Source organism: Mesocricetus auratus, unplaced genomic scaffold (assembly GCF_017639785.1).
Source record: "Mesocricetus auratus isolate SY011 unplaced genomic scaffold, BCM_Maur_2.0 Super-Scaffold_100054, whole genome shotgun sequence".
NCBI lineage: Eukaryota > Metazoa > Chordata > Mammalia > Rodentia > Cricetidae > Mesocricetus > Mesocricetus auratus.
The window spans coordinates 2,595,706-2,615,549 of NW_024429231.1; the positions used below are offsets into that span (position 1 = coordinate 2,595,706).

Genomic DNA, 19,844 nt, shown 5'->3' on the forward strand with positions numbered 1-19,844 from the left:
AAGCAGCTACTGGTTCTGAGGCAGAGTCTGCAGCAGCAGCTGAGTGCAGCTATTGCGACCCTTCTTTAGGGAACCGAAAGGGCTTTAGATGGAAGGGGCGAAGAAAGCGACGCCTTTATTGCATAGACCTTTTCAATTGCTTTTTAGACCAGGGACAGGGACACACGAGACACATGAGACGTGAATTTCTCCACCCCGCCACTGGCAAGGGCGGACCATTAGTGCAAATCCTGGGGGCCGCCTGGGGGACCTGCCCCTCATGGGCTGATTGGCCAGTCAAGTGGAGGCACCGGAGGAGGCAAGAAGGAATCCTGGCTGGCCAATGAGCTGAGGCCTTGCTAGCTCATACATTCCAGGCCCCATCATTGGGCAGCAAGGAAGGCCGGCCCCACCCTCAGCCGCTAGGCCCTCTGGGAATGGAGGGTCAGCACCACTCTCCACCCTTGCTAGTCTGAGTTTCGTCCCGCTTGTCTTGAGAGCCAGGCCGTGCCCTGTGGTGCTCTGGTCCCGCCACCTCGGCCTGTGCCAGGCTTGTTTAGGCTCACGGCCTCTGACCTGCAGGCCCAGTGAGTAACTTGGCAAGACTGGGATGCACCTGCGCCTGCATTGGCCCGTACTCCACCAACTCCCCGTCCACGGTGAGCACGCCACGTGGCGTGAGTGGCTCGAGGCGGAAGGCACGGGCTGCGGCGTAGCCCAGGTGAGGGCAGCCCAGGCTGAAGTGGTTCCCGTGCTCCATGGCCAGCAAAATACGGAGCAGCGCGGCCCGTGAGACGCCGCTGCGCACCCAGCACAGGTGCACCACGCCGTCGTCGAAGCGCGCGTGCGGGGCGGCCACCAGGTCCGCACCGAGGTGGCTGGGCAGGATGGCCAGCATGAGTACGAACTCGCCTTCTATCGTCACCCAGTCTGGGGGCAGCGGAGAGCCCAGGGGAGGGAGCAGGTGGTCAGCTGGGCCCCAGGTAGAGACCTTTGGAGTAGTAGAGGTGGGAGGCGGGGCCCCCGAGGATACTGGCATTTCGGGGGGCCCTTCAGTGATGGGCGAAAGCTGCGCCGTTTTGGGAGAGTTGAGGGGTGAGGGCAGCAGCGGGTCTGGGGACAGAGGCGCATCCCCAGCGCCCCCCCAGTCTCCAGTCAGCTCCGGGCCGCCGCCATTGAGAGAAAGGTCAGGTAGGGGCTCAGGGGAGCCAGGGGAGGCCAAGGCAGGTTGGGGCAGGGGCAGATCAGACACGGAACGATGTAGGGGCGAGTGGGTGACGGCTGGGGCTGGGGCTGGGGCCAAAGCTAGTTCTGACTTGGCTCGAGGCAGGCTGTGGCCAGGGATGGGCAGCGCCGGCTCTGTGGTAGCAGGGAGGTAGGAGAGGCGTCCGCGGTAGGTATGCAAGGCGGCCAGGCCCAGCACGGCACCCAGTGTGAATCGAGCGCTGCCCAGGGCCCTGAAACGCTCGCTGTGAATGTCCACATCTGACAAGAATCCCCAGGCCACTGACAGGAAGGAAAAACAGCGGGATCCTGAGGCTAGCGTGACGGAGAGCAGGTCCAGAGGCTGGCTGCCACCGCGGCAGAGGAGCAGCGAGCAGTTGAGCAGCAGGTCAACACCAACAGCAGGCTCAAACCTTCACAGCCAGAGACGGGTGTCAGGAAAGAGCAGTGGAGGGGCCAGGGTGAGACACAGCAGGAAAAGGATGGCGTGAGCAGCAAAGCCACCAGAGAACATACCCCGAGTTCTCCATGAGCACCCTTAAAGGCCGTCTGCGGCCCAGGCACAGATCTAGCTATTGGGTAAAGGGAAGAGGGGGCAGGATGACGAAATATTACGAAACCCCGTGGTTCCAAAGACTCATCCCTCTCTCTAACAGGTATCCCTGCTGTCTCAGCAAAAGCAGCCAACGTACCCGCCATAGTGGTTAACTGCCCCAGCTAGTGCATTGCCGGAACCGCAGGGGAGGACCCCGATGGGCATCCGCACGGCATCTTCCCAGTCTGGCCGATCAAGGAGCCCGTTCAGCACCTGCAGTTGGGATAGGCTGCCTGGGTCCTCCCCACCCTCTCTAGTTCCCCCAGGGCAGGGTTAGGGTATCTGTGGCTCTACCTCGTAAAGCAGCCCATCTCCGGAGACAGTGACAATGCCTTCCCACTCGCTTAGGTTCAAGCCCTGCACCAGCTCGCGGGCGTGGTTCTGTCGTTCTAAGCAGACAAATAAAATAAAAAGGTTGGCCTCCCCACTCCAGAAGGTCCAGGAGTACCCCTCCCCACCGTACTCCAACAGCCCCTACCTGTCTGTATGAGGTTAAAGGACAGCCCAGCTTCGGAGATCATGGGCACCACGTGGTCCATGCAGCGCTGCCAGGCCAGGCCCCGCCCCCCAAAAGGATTAACCAATATGAGTAGCCTGGGCCTCCGGGGCAGAAGTCCAGGGGTGATTTCTAGAGGAAATGGAGAAAGGAGGAGAGAAAGGAAGGGCTGAATCTTCCAGAGGCCAGAGACCAGGCCTCCTCCTCTTGGTAAAGGGGCCCCAAGAAGACTTGATAAGTAAAGGCAGGTACCCAGGGCCTGCTGTGAGTTTCCCTTCTGGAAGTCTCCCTTCTGTCACCTGTCCAGTGTGGGCAGCCCAGTTCTTTCTCACAAGTGCTGAAACAAAGGGTTGGCTGTGAGAGCAAGTGTGTGCCCTCTGCACCTATGTGCCAGCTGTGTGTGCCAGCTGTGTGTGCCCTCTGCACCTGTGTGCCAGCTGTGTGTGCCCTCTGCACCTGTGTGCGCCAGCTGTGTGTGCCCTCTGCACCTGTGTGTGCCAGCTGTGTGTGCCCTCTGCACCTGTGTGTGCCAGCTGTGTGTGCCCTCTGCACCTGTGTGCCAGCTGTGTGTGCCCTCTGCACCTGTGTGTGCCAGCTGTGTGTGCCCTCTGCACCTGTGTGCCAGCTGTGTGTGCCCTCTGCACCTGTGTGCCAGCTGTGTGTGCCCTCTGCACCTGTGTGCCAGCTGTGTGTGCCCTCTGCACCTGTGTGTGCCAGCTGTGTGTGCCCTCTGCACCTGTGTGTGCCAGCTGTGTGTGCCCTCTGCACCTGTGTGTGCCAGCTGTGTGTGCCCTCTGCAGCTGTGTGTGCCCTCTGCACCTGTGTGTGCCAGCTGTGTGTGCCCTCTGCACCTGTGTGCCAGCTGTGTGTGCCCTCTGCAGCTGTGTGCCAGCTGTGTGTGCCCTCTGCAGCTGTGTGTGCCAGGTGGAGACAGAGTCCTGGTCCCTAACACCGGTTAAGTAGCATCAGGTTCCTGCACTGTCACTGTCCCGGAGCGGCTCTGAAGCCTGGGAAGAGGGGCCCCGGGTGAGGAAGGCTCCGCTGGAATGTCCTCTCCCTGTGTCCAGTGGAGCTACAGGCCACCTCTGGGCTGCTCGAAGATTCGGTGGGGTACCCCTCACATTCTCAGCCCGCCTCCTGCTGTCACACACATGGGAGCCTGTTACTCATCCAGGGAAGGACAGACTATAGCCAAGAGCAGAGGCGCCCACTCTTCTGAGAGACCCAGAAAGTCACGAGACAACACAAACATACGGAAGCACCTATGTGGCTGTGGTCCAGCATCTCACCCTGGTCTCCAGACAGAGGCACTCCTCGAAGGAGACACATGAGGGCAGTTGCCCAGCGCTGGGCCTCTACACGATTCTCCTCATAAGTGGCTGCACCATCAGCCCGGAAGGTACGAGGAGCTCTGCGCCGGCTTCCACGCCGGCCCCGTGGGTAGGTGTAGACACAGAAGTAAGCTGCTGTGTCTGTGGGGCTGCGGCTCTGCAGAGTGCCACAGCCCGAGACCTCTGACAGAGGGACTAGGCCATCTCGGGGCCGGGCTTCAGGCTTTGGGCGCAACCGCTGTATGTGCAGGGCTTGCGTTGTGAGGGTGAGGGCAAACCGTGGGCCATGGGCTGGATAGGAACCAAACTCGCCATGCAGGACAGGAGTACTGGAAGCCAATGGCAGCCGTGGCGGTGGGGCCATGGCCTGGCCTTCCTAGACCCTCGGCTTGTGGTCAGCGCCTGCTCCAGCCTCTGTGGGGAGGGAGGAAGACAATGGTCAGAACCCTGGATCCCCGTGGTAGGTGGGGAGGAGGGGGCCTGTGAAAACAGTGAGAGTGTGGGAAGGAAGTAACAGAAAAGCATGGAGAGACCCATGATGCGGGGCAGGAAGGCCACTATCCAAGTTTAAGGTCAGTAGGGACACCTCATTTCAGAAACAACCACACCAACAAGAAACAACAACAAAAACCCATGCTAATCATAAGGAAAAAAAGAAAGTTGGGCGGTGGTGGCTCACGCCCTTAGTCCTAGCACTCAGGAGGCAGAGGCAGGAGGATCTCTGAATTTGAGGCCAGCCTGGGCTACAGAGTGAGTGCCAGGACTATGCAGAGAAATCTTGTCTCAAGAACCTCCACCACCACCAAAAAAATAACTGGCCAAAGCTAAGACACATGGTATGCTGGGAGACGGCATGGGCTTGGGAGAGGGGAACAAGGCCCAAGAGGGAAACTGGATGATAGCGACAGGAAAAAAATAGGCTGAGACAGAAAGACACCGTCCCTCCCACCCACTGAGTCATCCATGGCTAGGCAGAGGGGAGAACTGTGTAGACACACAGGCACAGAAAGGGACGGCTCTAAAAAGCAGAGAAACAGAGAGGAGACAACAGCTTTTGAGGCACAGGCCAATAAGATACTTAAAAGTTTCTCACCCCAGTGAAGAAAGCAACAGACAGGAGAAAACGGACAGGGCATAGAGCAGACAGAGGTGGCCACATGGGAGTGGCCACCAGCCGGTTTGTCAGGAAGCACTAACCTGGCTGGCTGGCTGGCCGGCCGCGAGTGTGGGAGTCAGGGCTACTTCCCTTCTGCTCTGCAGAAGGTCCAGCCTCTTAACTGCTCACCTTTGGGCGGCCTTTCCCACTCGCCTGACTGCCCTGTCACCTTCGTCAGGCTCACAGCAGCCCGGGACACGCCCCCATGGATACTGCCCCTCGCGGGATCTACCTCTGCCCGCTGCCCTGGGCCACTCCCTTAAAGCCCAGTTATCTTCCCAGCCTCAGACCTGCTCAGACCAGACACTAGCACAGAGTGCTATACATGCTCCAGGCTGGGTGGGGTCTTGGTCTCCCGGGCCTTCAGATCGGGGCCTCCATCCACAGGTTCCCGGGCCTCCGCTCAGTCTGCCCCTTACTCCAGGGCCGCAACGCAGCCTCGAGTCTGGGCCTCTACCCCAGGCACGGACCTGGTTTTCCGCTTCCAGACCACCAAGTGTTCCGCGCCCGGATCTGAGTGTCCGCCCCTCTAGGGTCACCCCGAACCCTACAACCTGCGCGCACGCCGCGTCCTCCCGGCCGCCCCTCCAGAGTCTGCACTGCCGCCCCCATCAGATCTAGGGGTGGGGGAAGGGTGTGCGTTCGCCCAGCCAATGCCTGCGCAGCCAGTCTGGGCCGCACCAATGGGAGGACAGGGAGGCGGGGCCATCGGCTTCCGGAACTACGCGACGGGACCTGACCGGCCGAGCAAGGAAATAGGGAGGGGCTTCGGCCGAGCCGGGGGCCCCATCATAAGTGAGGGCACACACGCGGCAGAGGTAAGGGCGTGCTCCGAGGCAAAGCCTAGCTCGCCATCTTTGTTGAGGTCAAAACGGCCTATCCCAACAGAGTTTAAAAAAGGAAAAGGAGCGCGGGGGAGGAGCTCTTCCACTGCGGAGACTAGCTCTCTCTAACGTAAGCAAGAGTCTGACCTGAAAGGGAGTTAGAGACTGCGCGGAGCAGCGATGGAAACAGGGAAATGGGAACACTGAGGTCGACGTTAGTGTGGTGGCACCCAGTTATTCCAGCACTTGGGAGGCCGAGGTGGAAGCACCCGGAAGTGAAGGTCCACCTTTGCTGCAAGTATGTGACATCTTATGCCACACACCGTAACAAACAGACCCTAGGAAATGAAAAACATAGGTGGAGACAGTTCTGGAATGATAACCAGGATGGGCAAGCTCATTAACTTACAAACTGTTTACTCTAGCTCTGGAGCAGGCAGAATGCGATTACCATCTGCCCAGGAAACCGCCACGTGACAAGATAGAACCGCAGGGAGGCCGAGGGGGAAAGCTTTGGAAGCCCAGGAAGAAAGATGTTGACAAAGACAGGCTTGTCGCGGTGAAATGAAAACAGAAAAGCAACTGGGCAGCAGGATGGGCGAGCCCTGAGACATGACCCTGTGCGCGCGCGCGCGTTCCTGTCCGGTGCACCTCACACGTGCAGGGCGGGCACTCTCACGAGGCAGGGGCAAAGCTTCAGAGGAAAAAGGCTAAGTAGAGGAGGTAGTTAGTTTGCTTATTGCCAGCCCACAGCAGCGTCAGCCCCAGATGACACGCCAAGGAGTGTGGAGAAAAGTGGACGCTGGGAACGAACGCAACCGCTGCGCTCTGACAAGAATGAAGGCAGAAACCACGACCAAAGGAGCTGAGACCTCAGACAGAACGCTCACTCAAGCCAAGTGGCCTCACCCTGGATAGCCTCAGCTGATGTGTGCATGGTGGGGGTGGAGAAAAAGACGACTCCCTGCCCCCGGGGGAGGACTGAGGTCAATGGCAGAGGTTCTCAACCTTCCTAATGGCGCATTCCCTTTAATACAATCGCTCACGTCGTGGTGACCGCCCCCATAATATTTCTGCTGCTACTTCATAACTAATTGTGCTACTGTGAGGAATCTGATGAGCATGTGACACACATCCCCTGTGAAAGGGTCACGTGACGCACATGTTGAGAACTGTGGTTCTACTTGGATGCAGCCTTACCTGGTTCCACCGCCCCGGGACTCGGGATGTCCTGTGGGCAGCCAGGCTCCTGCTCTGTCACAGCAGGGCCGGCCGGGGCCCAGCACAGCAGGCTGTGAAGGGATGTCCGGGTAAAAAGTTCTTACTCACTGTGCAGTCCCAGGAAGAGGAGAGCATGGCAGGCTGGGGTCCCAGAGTCAACATCTCCCATCCAGCTAGCCTTTCCTGTCCTACCCAAGTTCAGGTAACAGATTCTACCTAGCACTAAAGTCCTACGTGTTCATCGAACTTGTTTACAGACCTATACAGCCAGGGCAGATACCCTGTTAGGGTTACTATCACTCCTTTTCCAAACAAGGGGAAAAAAACATAGAAAGTGACTTACCCAAGGTCACAATTTTTTGTTTGTTTGTTTGGTTGGTTTTGTTTTTCGAGACAGGGTTTCTCTGTATTGTTTTTTTGTTTGTTTGTTTTTCAAGACAGGGTTTCTCTGTGGTTTTGGAGGCTGTCCTGGAACTCGCTCTGTAGACCAGGCTGGCCTTGAACTCACAGAGATCCGCCTGCCTCTGCCTCCCGAGTGCTGGGATTAAAGGCGTGTGCCACCACCGCCCGGCTCCAAGGTCACAATTTTAAATAGCAGATCCAGGTGTCAAAAGACTGTAATCCCATCTACTTGGGAGGCTGGGGCAAGTTTGTGAAACCCTGACTTAGAGTCGCAGAGCTGGCACAGGAAATAGCCCACATTTTGGCTAGGTGGCAACCTCCCTACATGTCTCCTTCTGCCGGGGCTCCCTCCCTCCACGTCAGGCCTCCCCCGTCCCGTCTCCGTTTCATCCTCTCCGTGGCTAGCCACTCCTCAGGAGCTTGTTATCCATCCCCTTCCCACCCCAGAGTCGATCCAGACTGAGGGCTCCGCGTGCCCTCTCTGAACACCAACACTTTGCACATCGAAAATGAAGTCAGTTCACGCCGTCTGGCTCAGGAAAAGAGCCGTTCTCTGAGCAAGGCGACTTAGGAGACACTGGCTGAGCCCAAGATGCTGGGGAGGGGGTACTACAGGTTAAATCGCAGTAGGAAGTCTCAGGTTAGAAGTCTAGTAAGGCTTCCTGGGTTCAGTTGCGTCTAGCAAATTGAGCATAAGGCAAAGGCAGACGCGCGTTTAAGGAAATGCCGGACGTGCGAGTTAAGCTTTCTCTTCAGGCCGGGACAAGCCTCACCTCCAACACACAACCCACCGGGTCCTCCGGGCGCCACCGAGAAGCAGCCGGCGTGCGGCCAGAGAGTCACCGCGAGACTCCTCCTGCTAACTCCAAGCATGTCTCTCGCTCTCAGACCCCTGTATCCCCGAAGAATTAGAGAACGGGGGCTGGGGAAGGACAAAGAGTCTCTGTCCGTGGGCCACTTTCTCTTGATGTCGCAACGATTTCTCTTTGGTTGGTCTGTGGACCGCGGCACTCGGTCCTCCAACATACCATGGAGAAACCCAAGGTTGTGGTAGAGCGCCACGTCGCGCCCATGTGACGTCACCGAGACACCATAGAGACCCGCGGGTCAGGGTAGAGCGTCCGGTGAAACGTCACGGGTGCGTCCCGCGGCAGCCCTTTCCCCGCCCACTCCGGCGCAGTTCTGTCTTTCCGGACCTGGCCGAGCAGGAGGCGCCATCATGGTGAGCGAGCCTAGTGCCGTCCCGGGCTGTTCCATCCGCTGCCATCCTCAGCGGGGCCGGGTCGCGGGACGCTTAGAGGGGTGCGGGTGGCCGCGGTTGGTGCCAAGGGAGGCTGGGGACCAGACAGCGGCCTCCGGCCGGGACGTGCCGCGGCGGGCAGCCGGCGCCTCCGCAGACGGGCTTTCCCGAAGTTTGCCTCCGTGGCCCAGGCTGACTGCGGCTCCCCGTGGATGCGCACACGGGCCCCGAGCTCAGCCGCTGCCTCTGCAGCGCTCGCGTTCTTTAGCTTTAGTCTGGGAGTGGAGCCCTGCGGAGAGCGGCTCTGCGTTCCCGGGTCTGGGTCTCGGGTGGGCGTTAGGTCGCCCCGGTGCTTGCGGGGCGGAAGGGTGCGTAGTGACCCCGTCCCCTCCTCGTGGATATGGAAGACGTTCGTGAAGGTGCAGGCTAAACGGCGCTGTTAGCACTTGGCTAACTACTTTGGGTGCTAGCAGTTGGGAAAGCGAGGGCGATAAAATAACCCAAGCGTCTGGCCTGCCTGGGACGGACGGACCGAAGTGGGTGTTGTAAGAGTCACTTTGTCGTACATAAAGATATTTCCATGTCTGTAATCTGCTGTTGCCTCCTCCTGGCCGGTCTCCCGGGGTCTGAGAAGTAGTGTTCTTGGAAACATGGGAAACACCCGCGCACCACACACACCGGTACCGGGCGTAGAACGCAGGGTCCCTTCTTTGCTCTGAGGCAGACTGAGCTAGCCGAGTGTCTTGTACATCTTCGTTTTTGTTCCGAAACAAGATTACAGTATTTCCCTGAGTTTAGGGATTATGGGAGGGACGGTACCAGGCCCAGACCAAAACAAAAATCTTACTGGGTGTGTGGAGTTTGTCATGGGTGGGAAATGTCAGATAAGAGCATCCTCCCCCCTCCAATTTTAATCCTCCTGCTGTCCTTTGGGGGTGCTTTTTGTCTGAAACTTCTGGCAGTAGTAATTCCGGGCCCAGCTATTGTGGACCACTAGCCAGACAAAATTGGAGATTTTAAATTGAGTGAAGGTGGTGGGCTTGAGGGATAAGTAACAGTTGCGGAGGAAAGCCAGAGGACAGGCAGGCAGTGAGGGCCCACACTCACCCTTCTTCCCAGCACTTAGGAGGCAGAGGCGGGCAGATGTCTTGAGTTGAGGACAGCCAGGGCTGCAAAGAGAAACACCGTCTTAGGGGGGATTTAGGGCAACTGTTCAGGGTAGAAATTGGCTCCAAAGCCAGGCAGTGGTGGCGAATACCTTTAGTCCCAGCACTCAGGAGCCAGAGACAGAACAAGAGCGCGTTCCAGGACAGCCTACAAAGCTACACAGAAACCCTGTCTCAGGAAAAAAGCCACAGACACACAAAGAAATGGGCTCCATGGTAGTTCCTTCACTTCCCACAGGGTGTTGACATTCGACACAACAAGGACCGAAAGGTTCGGCGCAAGGAGCCCAAGAGCCAGGACATCTACCTGCGGCTGCTAGTCAAGGTACGCCTCCAGCCACAGTGAGTGGGGTCGGGGTCAGCAGGATGGGAGGGCCGTGGACTTTGGGGGAGCGGTCACGTGATCATGCTTTTCCTCCCCCCAGCTGTACAGGTTTCTGGCCAGAAGAACCAACTCCACCTTCAATCAGGTTGTGCTGAAAAGGTTGTTTATGAGTCGCACTAACCGGCCGCCTCTGTCCCTGTCCCGGATGGTTAGTACCTGGGGGAGTGGGCGCTTGGCCCTAGACACCAAAGGACGCCGCGGCCTCTGGGTTGCTGAGGGTGCAGAGCTCTGCTCTGGCTCCTCCACTGCCGCCCTGGCCAGGTTACAGGCACTTGGCTTTTCAACCTGGGGGTTTCTCTGGCTTGGTTGACTTCTGGGGTTAGAGAGGGGGGACTTCCAAGGTTCCTTGTGCAGATTGCAGGTAAAGATAACCCACAGTCCTCTGGTGGAGCCGTCAAGACTGTTACTGTTGGACGAGATGGCTTCCGCGGGCACTGGCAGTCTTGGCTGTTTGGGGGCGATGGGTGTGAATGCAAAATGGCTTAACCTGTTCTCAGATCCGAAAGATGAAGCTTCCTGGCCGAGAGAACAAGACTGCCGTGGTTGTGGGGACTGTCACAGATGACGTGAGGATTCTCGAAGTGCCCAAGCTGAAGGTAAGTGGCCAGCGTGAACCCAAACTCTGAAGCTTTGCTGGGTGGCAGTGGCACCCTATCTGAGGGCGTGTGACAGTCCTCACCACTCCTGGTGTCTGCCCCTTAGGTGTGTGCACTGCGGGTGAGCAGCCGTGCCCGAACTCGCATCCTGAAGGCTGGGGGCAAGATCCTCACCTTTGACCAGCTAGCCCTGGAGTCTCCCAAGGGCCGTGGCACTGTGCTCCTGTCTGGTGAGTGGGTCTGCATTGAAGCACCTAGGTTTGGGGAACGTTCCCTATGGTCAAAAGTTCCCGGTCTCTACTTAAACCTATTCTTCCCTGGCTAGGTCCTCGGAAGGGCCGAGAGGTATACCGACATTTTGGCAAGGCCCCAGGAACGCCACACAGCCATACCAAGTGAGTATCAGGCTAAGAGTCCCCTGGTAGTTGTTAGCAAGAATGGTCACAACTATGGGCTTCCTGGAGTCTGCCAACCTCTGACTGGCATGGTCCCCGTGAAAGGTCTTGTTTCATAACCCACAAGAGATGGCTACATTACAGGAACAGGCCCCGTTGGCACTGAACTGGGCTTCTCTCACACACATCTTTTCCCAACAGACCCTATGTCCGCTCCAAGGGCCGGAAGTTCGAACGTGCCAGAGGCAGAAGGGCCAGCCGCGGCTACAAAAACTAACCCTGGATCTTACTGTTATTAAAAAAAAAACTTTGGATGTTGATGGTCCTGTGTGTTCATGAAGTTGGGATGGGCAGGATGGGTTGAGAGCCACCCATGGTGGCTGGACGTCTGACTTGCAGCCCTTACAGACCCATCTCTGGGGGAGGGGCTGGTGTTCCTCCTTGTGCCTGTGATTAGAGCCCCACCTGTGCCGGGCATCCGGCGTCTGCTTCCTCCTAGGATTAGTCTTTCCCAAGATCTAGATGCTGGGTGTGGGGAAGGCGTGGGAACTGCACTGTTCTGGAAGCTGGTTGACAATAGCCAGTCCCTGAGCTGGGTGCCCGGTAGGCCCTCCCCCTGCGTTTGCACAAGGGGCTGTGCCCCAGCTCCAACGCTCAGTTGGGTGGCGAGCCCCGGAAGAGCTGCTGGAGCAAAAGGACAGCTTCTAAGCTGGTCCTCAGCCTCAGACCCTGTGGGGTTTGGGGGTCCACAGATGGGGAGACCTAGCCGTATTCCAGTTCTCCTGTGGGCTGCGGGGTGCCGCTTGGCTGGGACCAGCTCCAGGCTAGACAGGTACATGGGCTAGGAGAGGGTGGTTCCTGTCCAGGAAGTAGGGTGTAGCCAGGAGACCTTGGGACTGGTAGATACCAAGCTAGGCTTTGGATCAGAGAACAGAAGGCAGCATGTCCACCTAAGGCTCAGGCTGGTCTTGGGGTCACAGCGTTCCTCCCTACCTTGAACCTGAGAAAGTCCTCAAGGAGGCTGGCAAGTGCCTGGGGGGAGGGTCATGGGTCCCCAGGGCAGGCCCGTGGGAGCTGGTGGGCAGGAAAGACGACAAGCCAGAATGACAGGCCGTTGGTTCTAGGCTGTAGGACACCAGGGCCAGGCAAACGGCCGTTTACCTGGAAATGGTTGGCCAAGGAGCCAGACTTAGGGCAGGCAGGTCATCCTGACAGGCCTGAAACTGCCAAGGGTCACCCCAAGGTGGTCCTGTGGTGTGCCAGAGTGGGAGAGGTGGCTTACTGACAGGTGGCCATTAGGCACATGGTGACCAGATAGATGGTGTAAGGAGTATGGACAGTCTATAGGGGTTGTGAGCTAGGGACAGCTTCAGGGAACTGTAGATGTTCACAAGACCCCAGATGGTCAGACCCCAAAAGCCATACAGACCTTCCAGGAACTGGCCTCTGGCACTGTGTGGCTCCAATGGCGGCCTCCCAGCTGGCTGCCCTGGAGGGAGAGGGGTTGCAGGCTGGTGAGCCAGCCCTGAAGAAGGCCAGCCCTGGCCTGTATTCTGAGGGCCAGCGCCTAGCCCTGGAAGCACTGCTGAGCAGCGGGGAAGAGGCCTTCCGGGCCTGCGTGCAGCAGGAGAGGCTGCCTCCGTTCCTGAGTGCAGAGGAGGCTCGGGCCCTGGCTGCAAATGCGGAAGACTGGACAGTACCAAGCCAGGAGCCATGTGGAGCAGACACAGGGACTATTGGCGATGGGACTATCGGCAGCCTGACCTACTGGCCGGGGCAGTCTGAGGAGCCGGCACCCCTGCTGCGGCTGGGCTGGCCTGAGGATACCGCCTGGAAGGGTATCACCCGAGCTCAGCTCTACACCCAGCCACCAGGCGAGGGCCAGCCACCTATTAAAGAGTTGGTGCGCCAGGAGATCCAGGCTGCTGGCAAGGTAGGCGTCACCCCGTCACCAGTACCTAGGCTCTCCCCACACCCTCCTGCATTCGCAAGGCTATACCCGTGGACCTTGAGCCCGTGTTTCATCCTTTCCCTTCAGGCCTGGAGGCCTCTTTCTGGGACCTGGTGTCCCTGCTCCTGTATCAACCCCTTTCAAGCCAAACTAGAGACTCCCAGATTCCTCCAGGAAATCCCTGGGGGTGGTTCCCCACCCTGTGGCTCCTGAAGCCCCATACCTTAGGGGCAGTCTTGGGGTTTCCCTAGTCCAGTACCAAGTGGTCTACATGTATGTACAGCCTTCCAAGAGTAGAGGGCAATTTGGTTTAAGCTCTCTGAACTGAGTGACCTTCCTGATGAGTCAGATTCCACCATAACCTCGTCGGCCTGCAAGGCTGAGCTCTCAGCACGCCTTAGGAGACCGCCAGCACCCAGTCCTGACGGGGCTGTGACCTTTGGCACTGTAAGGGACAGTCTGTGGACAACCAGGGATTGAAAGCTGTTCTGTTGGAAACTGGGTTATTTTAAAAGGGCAGCCTGGCTCGCACTCCATGCAGGGGAGAGTCGGAGTGGATGTCTCCCTGCCGCCCAGAGCATCCCAGGAAAGTCAGGCCTTTGAAGTGCATGTCTCCAGAGCACCCTAATCCCCATCCCATGTCTACCTCTCCCCACCCTAGCTGGTGGCCGTAGTCATGGATGTCTTCACCGACCCTGACCTGCTCACAGACGTGGTGGATGCTGCCACACGCCGCTGGGTACCTGTCTATTTACTGCTAGACCTGGAGAATCTGCCCGCATTCTTGGCACTAGCCCAGCAGCTAGGGGTGAACCCCTGGACCACTGAGGTAGGGCCAGGCCGCAGGCAACTAAATACCCCATTCCTCAGAGGGGGATCTCCATGGGTTCCTAGGTCACTGGTATTCCCTAAGATCTGAAACCCAAGTCACTGGGGAGGGGGTGGATGTCCTAAAAGGATCCTTGAGCCAGGCTGGGTACCCCCAAATCAGTGGCCCTGAGGATGCTGGGACAGTATCCATGGGATCATGGAACCTGCTGTTTCCAGAACCTGGACATCCGGACTGTGCAGGGACACACCTTCCAGAGCAGCAGGCGGCGGCAGGTGAGCGGCCGTGTGCGGGAGAAGTTCCTGCTGCTGGATGGTGACAGGGTCATCTCAGGATCCTACAGGTGTGTCCCCTTGTGACATCATGACACCCTTGCCCAGCCCTCCCTCAGCACCCTCGGTCAATGGGGAGGGGTTGTGGGAGGAGCACCCTTTTCTGGGCCTCTGTGCCCCGTGCTCATCTCTAAAATGGGCCCGCTGCTCTTCCTGGAGAGGGGCTCTGCCCTGCCACAGACCACACTCAGAGCTGTCTCTGCTTCCCGAGAGTGACCTGATTATCTCTCTAGCCTTGTGAACCCCAACTTGGGAAACTCAGGCATGAGCTCTGGATTCAGATGACCTGGATTCAGATCCTAACCCTGGTAGCTACTAGCTGTGTGACTTCAGGCAATTTTACTCCCTTCTCTGTGCCTCAGTTTCCTCCCTTCAGAGTGCAATGGCAGAGATCAGGGTCCCCTCCCATGTGCATTTTGAGCCTCAGCCCGGCCTCCACCCAGCAGAAGTCGGTGGTGTCCCTTACCCATTGTCAGCATGACAGTCACAGAATGCTCCAGACATAGCCAGGCGCCCCAGGGCGGGAGGTGCTGTCCACGAACCACTGTTCTCGGAGGGTAAGGAGGGCCTCGTGACTTGCTGATATACAGCCGCCTACGTCCACCTGGCCACTGGTGGGGACATGCATTTCTGGAAGGTTCCCACTTAGTGCTGACACTGCTGGTGCTGTTCACCTTTTGAGACCCTCCAGCCCTGAGACCATGATGCTTTGGAGAGTCGCTAGCATCAGAGGACAGAGCAGCGCCCAACACATGGCGTGAGTGTGTCAGAGCTGGATGTGATGGCAACATTGAAAGATGGAAGGTCACCGAGGTCAAGGCCAGCCTCAGCCATGTGGAGAATTTGAGGCCATCCTGGGATACAGGACACCTGCCTCAAAAAGCGTCCCTGCCCCACAAAAAAAAGTGCTCTGAAACCCCATCTGGTATTATTGTTTTTTACCATATTTCACGAACTCTAAGGTGACGCCAACACAAAGAAGCACCTGAGAAAAATGAAAAGATGCGCGTCTTGGGACCAGTGGGGCACAGCAAAGCAGGGAGAGTCACAGGCCGCACCCCACACGGTGGCACACCAGGGGCTCTGCCAGCCTGGCTCCCATGGGCCCTGGAACGGAGGAAGCCAGGGCCACAGGAGGTAGACTGCACCTCTGGCCATTTAATGGGGGGAAGGGGTGGAGACGGGGGCACAGGGTACAGCCCAGGCCCTGCAGTTCCTGTGGGTCACGGCCAGTATTGAAGCAGCAGCAACAGGCCCAGGAGCAGCTGCAGGCCCAGCACCAGGCTGGCAGCCCCTGTGGCAGAGCCGGCACCCTCATTGCAAAGGTGGCCAGAGCAGCAGGTGGTGGTGAGGCTGTAAGTGAGGCCCATGTAGCTGACGGGCTCCTCACGGCCACAGCTGGTGGCGTGCACACAGCCTTTGTTGATGATGGGCCCCACGCCCTGGGCTACTCCGTGGCCCGTGAAGCAATCCTCATCGTCCCCACAGCGCATGTGTGTGCCTGGGCACTGAGCGGAGTCGGTCAGCTCACAGAAGACGCAGTCCTTGATGCCTGTCGTACCCGGGCACAGCACCAACACCAGAAGCAGTGGCCAGCCAAGGACCATGGTGGCCTGGCGGCGTGGATAGCTCCCAAGCCAGGCCGGGTACGCCTGTGACCTCCTGGATGGCACCTCCTGCCCCTCGTCCTGGCCTCTGGGGGTCAGCACTTGGAGTGTTCCTGGTTCCCAATACAAAGTGTCCCTCTCAGGAGCTCGTGAGTCCTTGGGTTGGAGATGGGCCAGCACCCCTGCCCATAAGCCTTTGGGCCATGGAACTCAGTGACTTCACAGACCCTCAGGGTTCCCTGACTGCTGTGAGTGGGGGAGGGGTCACAGCCTGTCCCACCACAGGCTGAAGGGACCAGAACTGTCATCTGCCCAGGTAAGGACACATAATGCTAACTCACTCACACTGTTATGAGCTCTGCCTACGTGTGCCAATCTGGCTTTACTGGTGACCCACTGACGCCATAGCGGGTACCTGACCCCCATCAGGGTCCCGGAACTGAGTGGGAGAAACCTGCTGCGTCGTGTGGTCCACTTTGTGCTGGAGGTGTTAAAGCCACAGCCATGCGAAGGACGGGGCTGGTACAGGTCCACCCTCTGCCCCCAGGCCCCACGCGGGGCTCTTGCTGTGTGGCAGACGTGCTACTCGGATCCTGGTGAACCGCGCACCCCCTGAGGAAACCTGTGACGTTACAAGGCTCTGTGGACATGAGAACACCACCCCCATCTCACAAGAAACTGAAATGATCGCCAGGCGGGGGTGGCACACGCCACACCTTTAATGCCAGCCAGCACGGGGGAGGCAGAGGCAGGCGGATCTCTGTGAGTTTGAGACCAGCCTGGTCTACAAGAGCGAGTTCCAGGACAGCCTCCAAAGCCACAGAGAAACCCTGTCTCGGAAAAAAAGAAAAAGAAACTGAGGCATTGAGATGTTCCTCAGTGGGGACACGGCCCCTCTGACGTCACATGATCAGTCTAAGGATTCCCTGATTTGTTCGGCTTTTGGTGTTGAGAGTCTTGCATAGCTCAGGCTTTTCTGGGATTGTGTAGTGGCCTCCTGGTCTTTCTGCCCCAGCCCCTGAGTGCTGGGATTACAGCTGCTGTTACCACGCCCAGTCTGATGACATAAGTATCTTACCTCATGGTGTCCCCAGGTTGGTGTCCTAAGCACCAGAGGAGCAGAGGCCCGGGAGAGCATGACCTAAGGTCACAGGGGCTGGGGGCTAGGGTGGGTGCCACGCAGCACAGACCCTGACTGCGACTTTACCTCCCTAGCTTCACGTGGAGTGACTCGCGCCTGCACCGGGGCCTGGTGACCCTGCTCACGGGTGAGATTGCAGATGCCTTTAGCCAGGAGTTCCGGGTGCTGTATGCCGCCTCCCGGCCGCTGCCGCCAGCTCCAGCTCGAAGCCCCTTGTCCGGCCCTTCTGAGGGCCCACAGCTGCCCCGAAGCCCGCACCGCGTGGCCCTGCGCTGCCCTGTGGCCCCCGTGGCCCCACTGCTGGCTGACCGGCCTTTGGCCCACCGCTTGGCTGCCTGTCACATCCTTGAGGGGGACAGACGGGAGACCCCCACCACCACAGGGCCAGCTCTCAGTGACATCTTGAGGAGTGTACAGAGAGCAAGGACAGCCAGCGGGCCCCCAACCAGGCCCAGCCGTTCCCTGTGGGACCTCAGCCGCCTGTCGCAGCTCTCTGGCTCCAGTGATGGTGACAATGAGGTGAGACCCCTCCCCCCCAAGACCTGACACGGGGAAACAGAGCCGGGGAGGCCCTGTGTGAATACCGAATCCCAAACAAGAAGCAAGTTCTCTTCTTAAGAGTCTCCTAGCCCAGGCTAGCTCTGAGCTGATCCTCTTGCCTCTAGTTTCCATGTATGGGCATAGCAGGTGTGGTGGCGCACACCTGTCATTTGACCTGCCTATTTCACAGATGGGGACACTGAGGCACCTCAGAGGGGTTGGGACTCAGTTCTGCCTCCCAGGGGGACATGTTGACTTGCTAGATCTGAGTGTCCCTGGAGTTCTGGGGAAAAGGAGGGGTCAGGAGCCCTGAAAATCCCCCTGCATGTGTGTGGAGAGTGAGGGTCCACTCCAGCTGCTTGGATAGCCCAGGGTTTTGCCTCTGAGCCTCAGTTTCCCTCACCGTGAGACCAGCTGTTGTATGAGAGGTAGCAGAGCCATGTGGGGAGACAAGTCGTCTCCCCCAGAATGCAGGCAGTGGGATTATGCCCCTCGGGAGCTAGCCCGTGCTGGCCGCAGTCTCCTGATCCCCGTGGTAACTAGCGGGGTCGCTTGTGTCAGTGCTGTCGGCGAGCTGAGGGAAAGGCAGTGAGGCAGCTCAAGGTCCTCGCCTCACCGAGGTCCCCGCCCTTGGCAAATATTTGTTCCCCTAGATGGCCACAGCTGCTCCAGGTCCCCAGATGCAAGGAGAGGGGAGAGGTATCCTGAGTGTCTCCACTTATCTCCCATGGGCCCCAAGACCATCGCTCCCCTCTCTTCCTCCTGTGTGTGTGTGTATGTGTGTGTGCGTTCCTGTGTGTGTGTGTGCTCTGTGTTTGTGTGTGCTCCTGTGTGTGTGTGTGTATGTGTGTGTGTGTGCTCCTGTGTGTGTGTGTGTATGTGTGTGTGTGTGTTCCTGTGTGTGTGCTCCTGTGTGTGTGTGTGTGCTCCTGTGTGTGTGTGCTCCTGTGTGTGTGTGCTCCTGTGTGTGTGTGTTCCTGTGTGTGTGTGTGTGTGCTCCTGTGTGTGCCTGTTGAGCGGGTGTCAATGCTGGTGGTCTCTTCCCTCTGCACATTATTTTTTTTTGTTTTTTCGAGACAGGGTTTCTCTGTGTAACCCTGGCTGTCCTGGAACTTACTCTGTAGACCAGCCTGGCCTCGAACTCACAGAGATCCGCCTGCCTCTGCCTCCCAAGTGCTGGGATTAAAGGCGTGCGCCACCAACGCCCGGCTATGCACATTATTTTATGACAGTGTCTCTCACTGCGCAGAGGGATGCGTGGGCCCAGGGGCTTCGGGTCACTCATCTCTGGTGCTAAGGTTGCACACGCTTACCAGAGTCCCAGCTTCTCGGGAGAGCTGGGCCCCGAACCACAGCAAGCACTGTATGTCCTGAGCCACTGCTCAGCCTCTTGCTCCTTATTTTGAGATGGTTTCATGGGATCCAGGCTGGCCTTGAGCCCATCACGCCTCCTTTGTATGTGCGGGAACCAAACCCCAGCCTTGTGCGTGCCACCAGCTGAGCCCCAGCTCACCTTGTTTTTTCATTTTCCTTCGCAGCTCAGGAAGCCCTGGGGCTCCAAGGACACGCCAGCCAGAGCCCTGATGAGGCAGCGGGGCACGGGAGGGGGGCCCAGGGGTGACATGGAGTCCCACCCACTAGCCGGGTCACAGCCCTGGGGGGGGGCCCTCCCCGCGACTCCAGTACGCCGCCTGCACTACCTCTCCCCAGCCCAAAGGAGGCTGGGAGATAATGCCACATCGGACTGGGCCTCTGGCTCCAGCCCTGGAAGGCGACGCTGATGGGCGTGCTGGCCAGGTGTGACTGCAGCGGAGCGTCAGCTCAGAGCCCCTACCCAACACTGGCTGTGGCTGAGGACGCGGGCCCGGGACCTGGGCAGGGGAAGAGATTGGTCTTAATTGCTCTAGAATTGAGCGAAGGACTCAGTGTCACCATCTGGGAAATGGGCAGAAGGTTCCAGAGCAGCAGTTATTCACCAGACAGGACTGCTTCAGAGACGGGCCCGGCTGCCCATCCATGTGCACAGAGACCGTGGGGCGACCCCAGAGGAGAAGCACACCCACCTGTGTGTGGGCAGGGGGTAGGGTGAGTCCGGGAGAGGAGCGCTAGCTGCGATGGAGGGGAAGGGGGTAAACAAGGGACACCGAGACACTGGGGCAGGCCTGGGATGTTTGTGGGAACACCAGAGGCCTCCCTCTGTCTCTGCTCAGATTAAACTCTGACAACACAGACACGTGTCTCCACGGCTCTCCCAAGCCCAAGCCTCCCCTCGCCCAGCCTCCTGACTCCAGACCACAGCGCCCTCCTCAGCCCTTCAGACGCAGGGCTTCCTCCCTCCTCCCCTCCCTCAGGGCCGGGTCAGCTCCGCCTGGCGTCCCTGCTGAGACCAAGCTCAGTGTGTGAGCGCCTCCCCACCCCGCTGTGCTGTTTTCCT

The 19,844-nt window shown here is 58.6% G+C and overlaps 4 protein-coding genes across 9 annotated transcripts; 2 read left to right on the plus strand and 2 right to left on the minus strand.

Annotated features, from left to right (window-relative positions):
- Positions 1–91: 91 nt before the first annotated feature.
- Positions 92–8,183, minus strand: Sphk2 (sphingosine kinase 2). Of its 6 annotated transcripts, none has more exons than XM_040736016.1 (6): positions 8,020–8,183; positions 3,584–4,039; positions 2,277–2,426; positions 2,093–2,187; positions 1,896–2,011; positions 92–1,616 (listed from the first exon to the last, which is right to left on the minus strand). In XM_040736016.1, the coding sequence occupies exons 2-6, from the start codon at positions 3,987–3,989 to the stop codon at positions 542–544; spliced, it is 1,842 nt and encodes a 613-aa protein (XP_040591950.1). In that variant the 5' UTR covers positions 3,990–4,039; positions 8,020–8,183; the 3' UTR covers positions 92–541. The 6 variants fall into 6 exon arrangements, with proteins under 6 accessions (XP_040591950.1, XP_040591948.1, XP_040591951.1 ...); XM_040736014.1 differs by having other exon boundaries at positions 8,002–8,183; XM_040736017.1 differs by lacking the exon at positions 8,020–8,183 and adding an exon at positions 5,252–5,452.
- A 130-nt stretch (positions 8,184–8,313) lies between these two features.
- Positions 8,314–11,330, plus strand: Rpl18 (ribosomal protein L18). The gene is made up of 7 exons (XM_005084699.4): positions 8,314–8,450; positions 9,873–9,959; positions 10,060–10,167; positions 10,517–10,615; positions 10,722–10,845; positions 10,941–11,010; positions 11,212–11,330. Exons 1-7 carry the CDS (start codon positions 8,448–8,450, stop codon positions 11,285–11,287), a joined length of 567 nt encoding a protein of 188 aa, XP_005084756.1. The 5' UTR covers positions 8,314–8,447; the 3' UTR covers positions 11,288–11,330.
- A 253-nt stretch (positions 11,331–11,583) lies between these two features.
- Fam83e (family with sequence similarity 83 member E) lies at positions 11,584–19,641 on the plus strand. The gene is made up of 5 exons (XM_005084698.4): positions 11,584–12,943; positions 13,623–13,790; positions 14,009–14,133; positions 16,945–17,389; positions 18,949–19,641. The coding sequence occupies exons 1-5, from the start codon at positions 12,476–12,478 to the stop codon at positions 19,189–19,191; spliced, it is 1,449 nt and encodes a 482-aa protein (XP_005084755.1). The 5' UTR covers positions 11,584–12,475; the 3' UTR covers positions 19,192–19,641.
- Spaca4 (sperm acrosome associated 4) lies at positions 15,261–16,386 on the minus strand. The gene has a single exon (XM_040736028.1). It carries the CDS (start codon positions 15,727–15,729, stop codon positions 15,346–15,348), a length of 384 nt encoding a protein of 127 aa, XP_040591962.1. The 5' UTR covers positions 15,730–16,386; the 3' UTR covers positions 15,261–15,345.
- Positions 19,642–19,844: the final 203 nt, after the last annotated feature.